The sequence below is a fragment of the Mustela lutreola genome, chromosome 7 (genome assembly GCF_030435805.1).
Source record: "Mustela lutreola isolate mMusLut2 chromosome 7, mMusLut2.pri, whole genome shotgun sequence".
Classification (NCBI taxonomy): domain Eukaryota; kingdom Metazoa; phylum Chordata; class Mammalia; order Carnivora; family Mustelidae; genus Mustela; species Mustela lutreola.
The window spans coordinates 125,000,910-125,014,626 of NC_081296.1; the positions used below are offsets into that span (position 1 = coordinate 125,000,910).

A 13,717-nucleotide genomic window follows, 5' to 3' on the forward strand; every position below is an offset into this window, starting at 1 on the left:
TTTCCCCCCGCTTCCTGGAATGTTCTTCCTCCTCACCTTTAGCCAGTTAGTACCTTCTTGTCATGGGTCTTATCTTAAATATTCCCTCCCCTTAGAGAGTACTCTTTCCTCAGAATCTACTCTGTAGGAGGGTTCTTGTGATCCTTTTATAACTTCTTCTCTCTGTCATCCACATGCCGTGATTTATAATTAACATGTACATGTGTTGGTGCACCTGGGCTATCATTCTCTCCCCCACTAGACCGGTAACTCCCTTGGGACTGGTGTGTGTGTATGTGTATGTGTGTGTGTGTGTGTGTGTGCTCTTTTTCCCTCTATTTCCGGAGCTCAAAACTGCGTGGCACACAGTGGGTCCTAAAAAGTTGTAAAAGGAGCATTTGAACATAAAAATGGATTGACTTTTAAAATTTCTAAACCTAGTGGCACCTGGGTGGCTCAGTGGGTTAAAGCCTCTGCCTTCAGCTCGGGTCATGATTCCAGAGTCCTGGGATTGGCCAGCATCTGGATCTCTGCGTGGTGGGGAGCCTGCTTCCCTTCCTCTCTCTCTGCCTGCCTCTCTGCCTACTTGCGATCTCTGTCTGTCAAATAAATAAATAAAATCTCTTAAAAGTTTCTAAACCTTTAACGGACAAATAAGAAAAACATGGGAAATCAAACTATTTTTAGTAAAGTGTAATTGACATATGACTTTATATTAGTTTAAGGTGTTTAACAAAATGATTCCATATGGGTCTATATTGTGAAATGCTCACCACAGTAAGTCTAGTTACCACCTGTGATCATGCGGAGTTACAAAATCGTTTTTTCTTATGATGAGAACTTTCAAGATCTAGTCTCTTAGTAACTTTAAAATGTGCAATACATTATTATTTATAGTCACCATTCTGTACGTTACATTCCCATGACCTATTTATTTGATAACAGGAAGTTTGTACCTTTTGATCCCTATCACCCATTTTGCTCATTCCCCTCCTTTCCCCTCTGGTAGTTACTGATCTGTTCTCTGTATCTCTCAAGTTTTGTTTTGTTTTGTTTATTCATTTGTTTTGCTTTTTTTAAATGTGTGGATTCATGTTATTTTTCTATGATTTATTTCATTTAGTATAGTACCCTTCAGGTCCATCCATGTTGTGGAGAATAGCAAGATCTCATTCCTTTTTTTATGACTGAGTAGTATTCCTCTGTGTGTGTGTTTCACACCTTCTTTAGCCATTCATCCATCATCGGTGGACACTTAGGTTGCTTCCATATCTTGGCTAGTATAAATAAATACCCTCATGCAGTGAACATGAGGGTATAGATAAATACCAACAAGGGGAATTACTGGGTCAGGTGGTAGTTCTGTTAAATTCTTTGAGGAACTACCATACTGTTTTCCACAGTGGCTGTACCAATTTATATTCCTACCAATATTGCACAAACGTTCCCTTAAGAAAAGTATTTTCTTTGTTATTTTTTAAAAACCATTGGAACTATTTTCAGAACGTATACAGCTCAATATTACCTCACCAAAAGTGCAAGTTCTTAAAAATTAGCACATGGTTATTGTATGATTTGGGGCTATTTTTAAAAATAGTGATCCATTTTGTAATGGAAATTCTGAGTTACTAAAATGAACTGCTCTTTTTATATTATATATTTCGGGCTCAGTTCACTAAAATGTTTAAATTCTTGGCTCTCCTCTTTAAACCTACTACAAAGATCACATTAGAATTCATTTTAATAGACATTGTAAGCACAGTATCCAACCTCATATGATCACGCTGGGCTCTTTTATTATGAGAATCACAGGAAGCAGAGCCCGAGGCTGCCGAGTAGTGGTGGGGTGTACCCAAGGCTGGGGACGATGCCAGCTCTATTGTTTATGGAATATTCTCTCCACCTTTATCTCTGGTGTGCAATTGGTATTGACTTTTGAGAAACTACTTCTTCGCCCCCATCTCCCAGTTGGAAAAAAAAAAAACCTACCATAATGACATCTGGCTAGGAAAAAAGGAATCAAAGAACCATAAGGAAAGAAAAATTAGGACACCTTTTTAAATAAGGAGTTTCAGACCTGTGTGTTCCATCTTTTAGAGGGAAGAGTGTTGCACTTTTTCGAGGTCACCATTCCTTTAACCCCTAGGAGAGCTCAGTGAACTAACTGCCTATCGTTTCTGCTTTCATTGCTAGGGTTGGGTCTATTTAGCATTTAGTAAACTGTCTTTTTCACTTTATAGAGCTTTAGGGATATGCACTGTTCATCAAAATGATAAAATTTGTTCATGATATGTATCACTTTTCATTTATGTTTTTGTTTTTTCTTAAAGAGGAAGATGTTCACTTTTGGCAAATTGTTTTTTCTAACTTTTAGGTATATTGCTTGAGGAGTTTTTAACTATTGTTAGAAAAAAGAAGGAAGTTCGACTCCATTGGAATGAAATAAGACACATCTTCACAGCTTTTGACAGGCACTGTTAAGTATCTTTAAATTGTTTTGATATTTTAAAAACTGCTATTAAGAAAAGTTGCTAAGTACTCTCAGTAAATAAACTAATATACTTGGAAGATTATCTTACTGTATTCATTAGCTGTTACCTAGGTGTTGGTATGAAATTTTTTTTCCTCTATCACAGTCTTAAACTCTTGACATTTACCATGGATAAGATAATATTTACAGTTACATAATTGTACTTAGGATTTGCCTACATTATAATGGGAATAGCAAAAGGGCTGGCTACATGGGGATATAGGTCATGAGCCACCTACAAAGGTGTGGGGAAATGTATGGCCTTTTCCTTTGACTCCTACTTTGACCCACAAGTGATTGGAAAGAACTCTTTTTTCTCACACTGGATATAGCTGAGAAAAGTGGCTTTGAACCCCCTCTGCCCCATAGATCACACACAGGATGGAAAGACTTGTGGAGTCCAGGGTCAGCGTCTTCGTTGCTTTGATGTTTTCCCTCTAAACATTTGCATATTGTCATTCTGATACCAAGAAAGAAAAAAACCCTGAATTTTGATGAATAAATTGTTTTGGCAACTCACATAGACTTGAAACCCAGTGGCACTCAGAGAATCAGTTAATGACCTGTGAGATCATCTGGGCCCGCACTGAAGGAGAGTGATAGTAGATTCTTAAATTCTTCTGATGAGACAATCTCAGATTACCTTATATTTACTCCTTTTCTTCGAATAAGAAAGTTTCACACAAATATGGTTGAGGTAACAGTTAATAGGGTTTATAGAAGTAAGTGAATGTTTTATGTTTTCATTTCAAATAGATCGTGGGTATTTAACTTTGGAAGATTTCAAGACAGCATTTAAGCAGGTGGCTCCCAAGTTATCAGAAAGGACTGTTCTGGATGTATTCAGGTAAGGCACCAAAATCATTATAAATACCCACCCCTCCATTTGTCATTTGATTTTACAAGTTTCCATTCTTATGGCAAACACTTAGGTATGTAGATTTTTCCATCTATACCCTTGATAGTGGAGTGCTTACAGACCAGGGAGATGTGTATAGATATTTGTTGGTAAGGGTGGGAGAGGAGCAAGGGGAAAAGTAGAACTTCATTGTGTATATGTATATTTAGCAAGAAAAAAAATTGAAGCTTTATTAATGTTTAACATGGAGGCTGGTTCCCTTGTGTTCAGACACAGGTTACACATGGGTCTTAAGTTGTCTGTAGAGTGGAAGTTGCTTCATGGTGTCCCCTTGTTCATGTGCTTTCAGAGTTGTTGATCAATGTTACAGTTCATGCATCCCTGATAGAGTAGACATAATGGTTGTATTACGTCCTTTATTTAGACAACTCCTGACAATATGGGCAAGTGGCTTAAACGTAGTTTCTGTTAGAAAGCTGCAGAGTGAAGGTCATATAAACAGCACGAGCATGAGCTGACGTGACAAGACGGCAGAGCAGAGTCTTCTCTGAGTCTTTGTGTGAGCTCTTCCTCAGCTGTTCCTAGGTGTATCTGTTAGTGGTCCCTATTGCAACAAGAACCAAAAAACCCCAAATCACAAAACTCAAAAAAAGAAAGCACTGTATTTCTCCCACATGAATACAGGCCGTCTGGGGCTGACTTGATGGCAACACGGTCATGAAAGACCCAGATACCTTTCCTCTTACTGTTCAGGCTGCATCAACACTAGCTGTCTCCCTCTTGCTGCAAGGTGGCTGCTTAGATTTCAGCCATCACATCTGGATTCCCGCTAGGTCAGAGGAAAGGGAGTTGAAGAGATTCTCTTCCTCTTAGGGCTATCCATTGTTCCTATTTACATCCTAGTGACCCAGACTTGGTTTCAAGGGGGAAGAGACTGAGAAGTGTCCTCTTTGCTCTGGGTAGTCATGTGGCCTCTGAGTTTCTGATAGAGAGGAAGAAAGAGTGAGTGGATAGTAGGAACATAGATGGAGGAACATAGATGTTCCCATTTGAGATAAAAATAATTTCATGAAATCTGACTAGAAGCCATCCCTGCTCCATAGAAATTATCAGGCAGGTCATTTGAAATAAGGATTTGCTCTCACTGTCAGTAACAATGACCTTTATGAGTTCTTTTACTGCAATATTCGTAAGCAAGTTATCGAGCATGCTATTGAAGAAGAGCAAAGGAGTTAAAGCCAGACCTAGACAGAATGTTATAGGACGCTATTACTTAGTTGATCCTAGAACAATGAGACTTTTGAAATATGGTAGCATCTTTGTATATACTTTGTGATGATTAGTAATGAGCATCAATGTATTTCTTCTTCACGGAAGGAAAGAATAGAGAATTGTTACTGCATTTTTCTTTTAACAAAAGACAAGTGTCCATGTTGGCTGACCTTTATATGTCAAACAGTTTCAGTAGGTACAACCTCATAGTTTAAGTGTACTTTTGAAAAATGCATTTAAATACAGCCCTTCCCTGTAGAAGCAGTGTTTTTTTTTTAATAGAATTTATTTATTTATTTTTTAAAGATTCCATCCATTTATTTGAAAGACAGAGATCACAAATAGGCAGAAAGGCAGGCAGAGAGAGAGGAAGGAAAGCAGGTTCCCTGCTGGGCAGAGAGCCCAATGTGGGGCTCGATCCCAGGAGCCTGGGATCATGATCTGAGCCGAAGGCAGAGGCTTTAACCCACTGAGCCATCCAGGCGCCCCTAGAAGCAGTGTTTTTGTTTTTTTTTTTTAAAGATTTTATTTATTTATTTGACAGAGAGATCACAAGTAGGCAGAGAGGCAGGCAGAGAGAGAGGGGAAGCAGGCTCCCCGCTGAGCAGAGAGCCCAATGCAGGCTCAATCCAGGGTGCTGGGATCATGACCTGAGCTGAAGGCAGAGGCTTCAACCCATTGAGCCACCCAGGTGTCCCATAGAAGCAGTGTTTTAACAATGCATGAGAAACTATTTCTCAAAAGAAATCTATGCTTCCAGGAGAGCATTTTTGAAAATGAGTGATTGGAAGTGTGATTCTGTTTTAAAAACATGATGTGTGACACTTACAGAAACCCTTCACATCTGCATGTTCAATAAGTTGAAAGGGGAATGTCCTAACCAACTAGAAAAAAATCTTATAAAGTTTCAGTGGTTTTAGAGCACAATTCCTAAAGCTATAAAAATTCAATAACTTTAGTAAGCTTTCAAGAGCAACTAATATCAGAAGAGACAGATATATACTAGCTGACTTTCAGTTCACAATTACAATAAAATAATAATTGTTTTAAAACCCTCAAAACACCCCTGAGCCTTTCCCTTATTGGAAGATGGAATTATAAATTAAGAGACTGAATGTCATGAGGCCCTTTTCCCACTTAGGTCCACATATTTTCATGAGGTATCTCTGACAGCCATTAAAACCAAGTATTAAATTGCTCAATCACAAAAGATTAGATTGAGATGTATGGAAATTATAAAGTATATTAAGTCACATTATTTTTATTAGTATTAATAATTTCTAGTGACAGCAAAAATCATTTGTCATTAATAAATAAAATAGTGTTATCTTTAATTATTTAGAATTTCTATATTATGCCTTATAATGTATATACTAGATTAATATAGGGGCATTTGTGCATATAACCTGTAAATAAACATATGAAAGGCCCACAAATCTTATACTTCCTAGGATTATGGATTGAAACAGTTTGGAGACAACAGCTGCCAAACAAGGCATTTTAGTTAATTGAACATGCCCATTTTAAACACTCATTTTTATTATTTTTAGCACCATAATCCCTAAACTAGAATTAATGATGCATAACAAGTATTAAATATAGTTATGAAACCAAGTAGGGAGAGAAAAATAGTTCCTCAAAGTATAGATTGAAGTAGGCCAGAAACACAGGGATGTCTGCCTTCCACACAACTCTGTTTCAGTGGTTCCAACAATTTTCAAGACTAAGGAAAAAAAAATCAGATGCTAAGGCTATTAGCGATACAAAATGACATGATGTTTCTAAGGTTGGACATTCGCTCTTTGTCAGCTGGAGTAGCATTTGACTTAATTGACCATTGGGAATGGAGTTCATTTCCTAGGTCCACGGTTACCCAGGAGAAAGCTGGTATCCAAAGACACTAGAAGAAGACCACTAGAGAGGGAGAATCCTAATTAGACAGAGTCACCTTTGGTGTGAATGACTGAAGTTTTCATTACCTTCAATTCAGTGACGGCCATATTCTTCCTAAAGAAACCAAAAAAGATCAGAAGTTGTTTCTTTCAGAAGTATTACATATCCATATTACACCTTAATTTTTTTTGAGCCATATCAAACAACCACAACAATAAAACCAACCAACCAAGCAAAACAACCAATTCAAAAAGACAGACTCGAGGCAGAAGACATCAAAGGATCATTTTGCTTACAAGTGGGTGGATCATTCATTAATGCATCCCAAGAGCTAAATGAGATATTTTTCAAAGATTTGTGAATTGCTGACTAACTGCTCTGGGAATGTTTACATTATTGATTTTATCATGAATAAAAGCTGTATAGTGTTAAAAAATACATATTGTCAGGTTTTATAATACTTACATTTCTAATGTGTATATGTAGTATAACATTTATGATGAGCAACCATAATCTCTTTCCTTTTTTATTTATTTGTTATATTTATTTGACAGAGAGAGAGAGAGATCACAAGTAGGCAGAGAGGAAAGCAGATTCCCTGCTAAGCAGAGAGCCTGATGCCGGGCTTGATCACAGAACCCTGGAATCATGACCTGAGCCGAAGGCAGAGGCTTAACCTACTGAGCCACCCAGGCGCCCCACCATAATCTCTATCATTTTAGTTCGACAGTTAGGTGGATTCAGAGCTCACTTCCAGGCCTTGTGCCATAGTTTCTGCTTAGCTGAAGTCTGTCATCTAGTAGGGATCATGACTGCATTTCCTGGTGTCTTTCACATTTCAGACTTTTCACAGGGGCCATTGTCCTTGAATAAAAATATATAATGAATTGAACATTAACATTTTTGAGCCAGTTTTCCTTGAGAATGCTGATTATGCTTATGTTGAAAGTCCTTTTAAATTGTCTATTAGTTTCTATTTCATTGGCTTGTTTTGCTCACCATGTATCTTCACATACTTTCCTCAAAATCTGTTCTTTGTACTATGTCCAGTGTGGCTTTTCTTTTTGTCTTCTATGGTTTTCTTTCTCTTTTACATTTCTTTCATATGCTGATGTTTAATTTCCTTTTGTTATTTTTTAAAAATTTAGTTAAATTTTTTTTTCAGTGTTCTAAAATTCATTGTTTATGTACCACACCCAGTGCTCCATGTAATATGTGCCCTTCACAATTTTGTGGTACTATTTTATCGTATCTTCCCTAAACCTTTCTGTATCTACTTACAACTCCTGTTTTATGGAGGTGTTTGCTTTATTAGGGAAACGGTGGTTTTGAGACTTTATTTTTAATGAATGATTTCTTGGGGGCTGCTGATTATAGCCTTTTTCATATAAATTAAGTAAAACAAGTTTTCTACCAAGGGAAGGGTTTTGAAGAACAAGTGAACTTTCTTAAACCAAGAGATGATATGTTACCCAAAAAACAAAGACAGAAATTGGTACTAGTTTATTTACCTCTAACAATATCCTAAAATGTTTAACACGTGGATTCAAAATTTGAGATTCCTTTCAGTATTTGAAACTTTGCTTTCTACTTAACAGTTGATAATCATGATTTGTGTACTGAAATTAGGCTATATCAGAGGTGGTATTTTGTTATTCAGAAGTTCTTAGAGAATCTTTTTCTGAAGTTTTTTTTTTTTCCCCTACCCACTCCAAATGCCAGAAATCCAAGAGTTTTGAGAACTGAATAGTTTGTACAATAGAATGAATGTGAGATAATAAGCTGTTCCTAGCACTAAAAGTTTTAAAAAATAACTTTCTTTTTTAATATTATTGGCACTTACAGAAAATTTTATAGTTTTTTTTTTGTTGTTGTTGTAGTTTATAACATTCAGAAATCTTCAGTGCCTCTAACAGGTAAGGTTAAAACTATTTAACCTGGCTCTCCAACATCTGCTTCCTTTTCACATTCATCTTTCATTAGCCCCAAATAACTGTGTTTCCTTTGGCGTACTGCTTGTTCTTTGAACATGTGATGTGTATTTAAACTTCATTCTGTTTCCCCTGCTGGCAGTGCCTTTCTCTACTACCTATCTGTCCATATTAAGACCTATCTTTCAAGGTCCCGCATGATAAAATTTTCTTTTTCTTTGTATTGAACAGTCTTACCTCCTTCTGCTAAAGTTTGTTAGTATTTATGGTTGTATTTTTTTTTTCCACTTACTTGATAAACATAAAGGCAGTGTTCAGGATTGTCTTCGGAAAGATGCTACAAGCTCTTTGAGTTTATGAACTTATTCGCAACTTCCACTGTCCCCAGCATGGTGCCTCGTGCGTTGTACTTACTTAAATAATTGTTGGTTCATTGTGACTTACTCTCAATGTCCAGTGACAGTGAAATTCTCACTTTCAGGTTTTTTTTTTTTATGGCTTAATTTACTTCTTCTAAACTAGAAAAAAGTACTTTAAAATGCAATCAGGAGTTTTATAGCCACATATGGCTTTCTCTTCCATTTTTCTCTTTTTGCATGTGGTTTTCATGAATTAATTTCTGATAGCCTCTCTTTGCTTCATTTTGGGGTCACTTGCAATTCACGATTTAGCCTCAGCTGTTATTAAGGAGCTGACTTCATGCTCTTTCCTGACTTTGCCCTCCATCAGCACCCTGTGGTATTTCTGGCAGGCCTTTTTCTCTGCGTGGCTATATTTATTTCTCCATGCCTAGGAGCTTTCTCCAGCTCATTGTAAGCACTGAGATTTGCACTTGCCTACCACGTGTCAATTGGCAAAAAGCTCTGGGAAGCTTCTGTTTTACAGCCATGAAATGAAATGTGGGTATGCCGAAGGCCCACTCCCTGACCCACTGTCTGAGGTTCTGAGTGCGCAGGCAGATGGTCAGATTACTAATGTAACGTGGAAATACTGAGGCACCGAAACGCTTTCTAATCATGACAGGAGACATTTGAGGTTATATATGATATTTTTGGTGTAAGAATCTCATTCCTCATATGATGTTGGGAAGGTCAAAAAACCAACCTCTAACTCTCCTCTTCTGGATATTAAAATTTGGTTGACAATAAGAGCATCATGACTTGTGGATGAATATGTTTTTAATGTTAGAGTTGCAGTGGGGATAGGGGTTTAGGGAGTGATGAATATTTTCTTGGGAGAAAGATCATATACGTCTCATGTCACAGCCATTATAGAGGAAAGGGTTGTCATGAACTTGGGTAGAATGAACTAACAGACTCTTCTGTTATGCTGAATGGAAGAGAGTCTTACAGAGCCAAGGGACCTAAAGGAAAGTGATTTAAAATAGATGGAGCCCGGTGTTGGGCTCCATGCTCAGTCTGGTCGGGGATTCTCTCTCCCTCTCCCTCTGACCCTCCCCACTTTTTTCTCTCTCTCTCTCTCCCAAATAAATAAATAGAACATGTGTGTGTGTGTCTTTAAAGATAGCATTTATTTTTCAATTCATTCTCATCTCTTTTGAAATAATATTCCTCACTATATTCTTTAGCTTTCTTTAACTCCTTTCTGCTGGTAGCAAACTTGTTGCACATCATTTTCTTGGACAAGAAAAGATTTCCCAGTCATTTGTGCATCAGAATGGTTCTCTTATAAATGTAGTCATGTGACCTCAATAAGAGCACAGCTATTATAGTGAGTATGTACTGTGATGAATATGATTATTGATCCAGAATTATCTACATGCTTCTGTCTATAGAAAAGTATTTTTTAAAAAAAGCCTAGAAATCATATCTCATTCTTTGTAATCATACACAAAGAGCTGTTACAAGCTATAGTTGGTTGTATAAGTATAAGGGCCAAAGGAATAGACTTCTTAAATTTTCAGTTTTTATTTTATAGATTTTTGTATCTTCTTGGCAGTGGTAATGCCTTAGTTTTTCTTTCATTTTTTTTTTTGTTTCAAAATTATATTATCAGAGATTTCCTTTTCTGATTATCCTCTTGCATGTGGTTCCTGAATGGGCAGTATCAGTGTGTAAGCTGTTCAAGCTGACCTCAGAATTTCATTTCTTTAGGATTTCACATATATTGAATAAAACTGTACTTTAAAAATCCAACTATAGAAATGTATTCTAATCATTTAAGGAAATGCCAGTTTTTCAGAGGGCTTTTAATTGATTTTGTACTGTGGACACAAAGTATATCCTTGCATTTGAAGATTGTCTTTTTACCAGTACAAACTTAAAGTTGGTGACCTAGGAGTTGAAGCTCAGCTACTTGTCAGGAAACAAGCAGAGAAGAGTGAGGACCTCTTTCTATAAATTTTCAAATATAATTTGTTATTTTGGTTTCTTCAGTTCTACTCCCTTAGTTTATATTATCAAGGATATATTATTTGATCAGAAAGAATATTTAATCTCTTTTACATTTAGGATGCCCAGATTTTATAGTCCTGTTTTACATAAAACCCACCCAGATGCAAATTCTATTCACCTTTAAGACCTAGTTGTTCAGACCGTTCTTATCCTGATAGCTGGCCCTACCCTACACCCTATTCACTGCCTTGCAACCCGTAGAAGAAAATTATCTTCACCTTCTGCTTTAAATTCCTAATCTGTCATAAGTATCTTCTTTTTACTTATTCATAGTTATTTATATACATAAAATCCAGTATGGGAGTGTGAGCAGGCCCAGCAAAGTGTTCGAGCTCATGCTCAGGACAGTATAACGCAATTTCGCAATTTCGTATGTGTTGAATAGATGACTCCATTTCATGTAAATGAATGGCTTTGTAGCCAAGGGGCTTTCTATTCTGTAGGTGGTGTTGTCCTCTCTAAATGCTGCCCGGGAGCCCTGTGAAGGTCACAGTGGAGCAGTCAGCCCCAGGACTGGGAAGCAGGAGACCTGAGTTCCAGTTCCAGCTCTGCCACTTACCTGTCTTCCCACAAATCACTGAGCCTCTGTGACCTGCACTTTCCTCATCTCAGAAATGAGGCTGTTGTGTTATATGATCTGGCAGGCTTCTTCTCATCCCAGAACTCGCTGGTAGGGTTATCTATCATGGAGAGTGCCATGGCGGTCTCCTTTATTTTCTCCGTGTATCACAGATATTATTCAGAATCCACCACCGCATGAATACAGATGTGGTCTGTCAGTGTGACAAAGACTGCTCTCAAGAGGAAATTACTGGCTTTGACAGCTATCCAACCCTGGGTTTAGTTTTTGAGATGTCACTATAACAAGTGTTATGGCCAGCGTATCCAATTCCTCATCTACATATATGGTTGAATACGCTGTTCTTGCTGTAATAGCATGAGGGCTATTTTTCTTTTAATCCAACTGTCACATAAGATACTGCTGCCACGGTTTCTTTCTTATGACCAAATGTTGCTAACCCTTTCAGTCATCCCTGAAGTTATTAATAGCCATACATCATGAATGTATTCATGCCATTTTCCTTTATAGAAAAAGGAATCGATTTCTTATGTTTTTCTTTTGTCATAGATAGCTAACTCCTGGGGAAAATAATCTTGATAATATTATGTTGTGTTAATAAAACCAGAAAAGCTTGTACTTAATAAAATGAATTTGGATTTTATATGAGATATTTAAATTAACATTATTTTAAGGTGTGGAAAAAAATAGGCTCAGAATTAGGAGTTACACTTAGGAGTTTTAGTAGTCTTCCTTAAATATATCCTAAAAATCAGAAACAAAAAATTTCCAGTACTGTGTTTTTATCTTAGTGACATAATGACTCATAATGAGTTTGCCAGCTCATGTCTAGCCATCTTGTCTACCAATCTCCTACCCAGTCATTCTCCATCAGGCTATCTTGAATACATACACACTTGCCATTTAAAGAGTATTCCAATGACCAATAGCATCAGCACCAAAGAGCTTATTATCAGCGATGCTGAATCTCAGGCCCCCCTCCAAACATAGAGTCAGTTGTGTTCACTTTAATATCCCTGGGTGGTAAATATGCACATTTAAGTTTGAAAATCCTTGGCCTGCTTTTCTGGTTACATTTTGGATGAGGGAAATTAGCATTACTTTGTTTGTTTGTTTGTTTGTTTAAGCATTACTGTTTAGTTGTCCTTCTTGACTTCAGTAGTTTTTCATTGCCTACCAGATGGCCCCTAGGTTCCTTGGTCTGACACGCAAGGCCCCTACACACAGAGAAACCTCGTGTACCTTTTTAGCATGTCTCTCAGCATTTCCCAAGTCAGAAATTCTACTCCACCATTCTGATCTGCCTGCCACATACTGATCCTGTCATTTCTAGCATTTTCACTCATGCCAGGTTCATTGCCCTCTCTTCTCTGACTACCCCATCCACATATCTAAATGGCATCCATTCCTTAGAGCTTAGCTGAACTCTCCTAGGTAGCCTGCCCTGATCACTAGCCCAGAAAATTTCTTTCCTCTTCCTTAGAACTCCTATAGCACTTGCCACATTAAGGGATCTATTAATAGTAAACACCATAACACTGGCAACTAACATAAACTGAGTATTTACTGTGTGCCAGGCACTGTGTTGAATGAATCCTTAGAGGATCCGCATGGGTTAGGCCCTGTCTATCCCCATTTTATAGAGGATGAAAAAGTTTGGAGAGGTCCAAGAATTTGCTGAAGGGTCTCTTGCTGGTGAGTAATGGATCCAAGACTCAAACTCAGGCAGGTTGACTTTTAATCACAATTCAAGTTGCTTCTCACTTCTTTTTAGCAGGATAAGCATCCCGAGGGCGGGAACCATGGCTTTATTCCCCACTGTACGGAACATAAACATGACAAAGTGAGGCATTTTCGCTCCACCCAGAAATGTTCTTGGTAAACCAGTTGCATAATTAAATAGTTTGCCTCTGTTCATATAAATTGGTTTGGTTTAGATTGTTAAACTTGAGATTTCATTTGGTTATCTGTACTATATACAAAAGGAACTGTTTACAAAAATGTGCAAAAGGAAGCTGATGTAGCGTTCTATCACACAAAATTATATCAGGCATCCCGGTTCAGGTTGTTTTGATAAGAACCCATGTGTTACACATCTTGTCTTTGGAATTACATCATAATCGTAAAGTATTTCCCCAAATACCGTGAAAGCAAAAAATAATTTTAAATTGAGAAATGGGGTTTGGTAGTTGGGCCTGCTCCTTGTCAATCTGTGTCCTAGAACAAGCCGTTTGCCACCTTTCTGCAATGCATCTACCT

The 13,717-nt window shown here is 37.4% G+C and overlaps 1 protein-coding gene across 5 annotated transcripts in view; it reads left to right on the forward strand.

The window, feature by feature from the left end:
* The window catches only part of EFCAB11 (EF-hand calcium binding domain 11), a 141,183-nt gene that overhangs the window by 17,595 nt on the left and 109,871 nt on the right, over positions 1 to 13,717 (forward strand). For 4 of the 5 annotated variants that reach the window (XM_059182530.1, XM_059182527.1, XM_059182528.1 and 1 more), the window contains 2 exons: positions 2,354 to 2,455; positions 3,266 to 3,356. In XM_059182530.1, coding sequence (XP_059038513.1) covers positions 2,354 to 2,455; positions 3,266 to 3,356 — 193 coding nt within the window. The remainder of the gene's footprint in view (positions 1 to 2,353; positions 2,456 to 3,265; positions 3,357 to 13,717) is intronic. The other variant, XM_059182531.1, reaches the window with a different exon arrangement.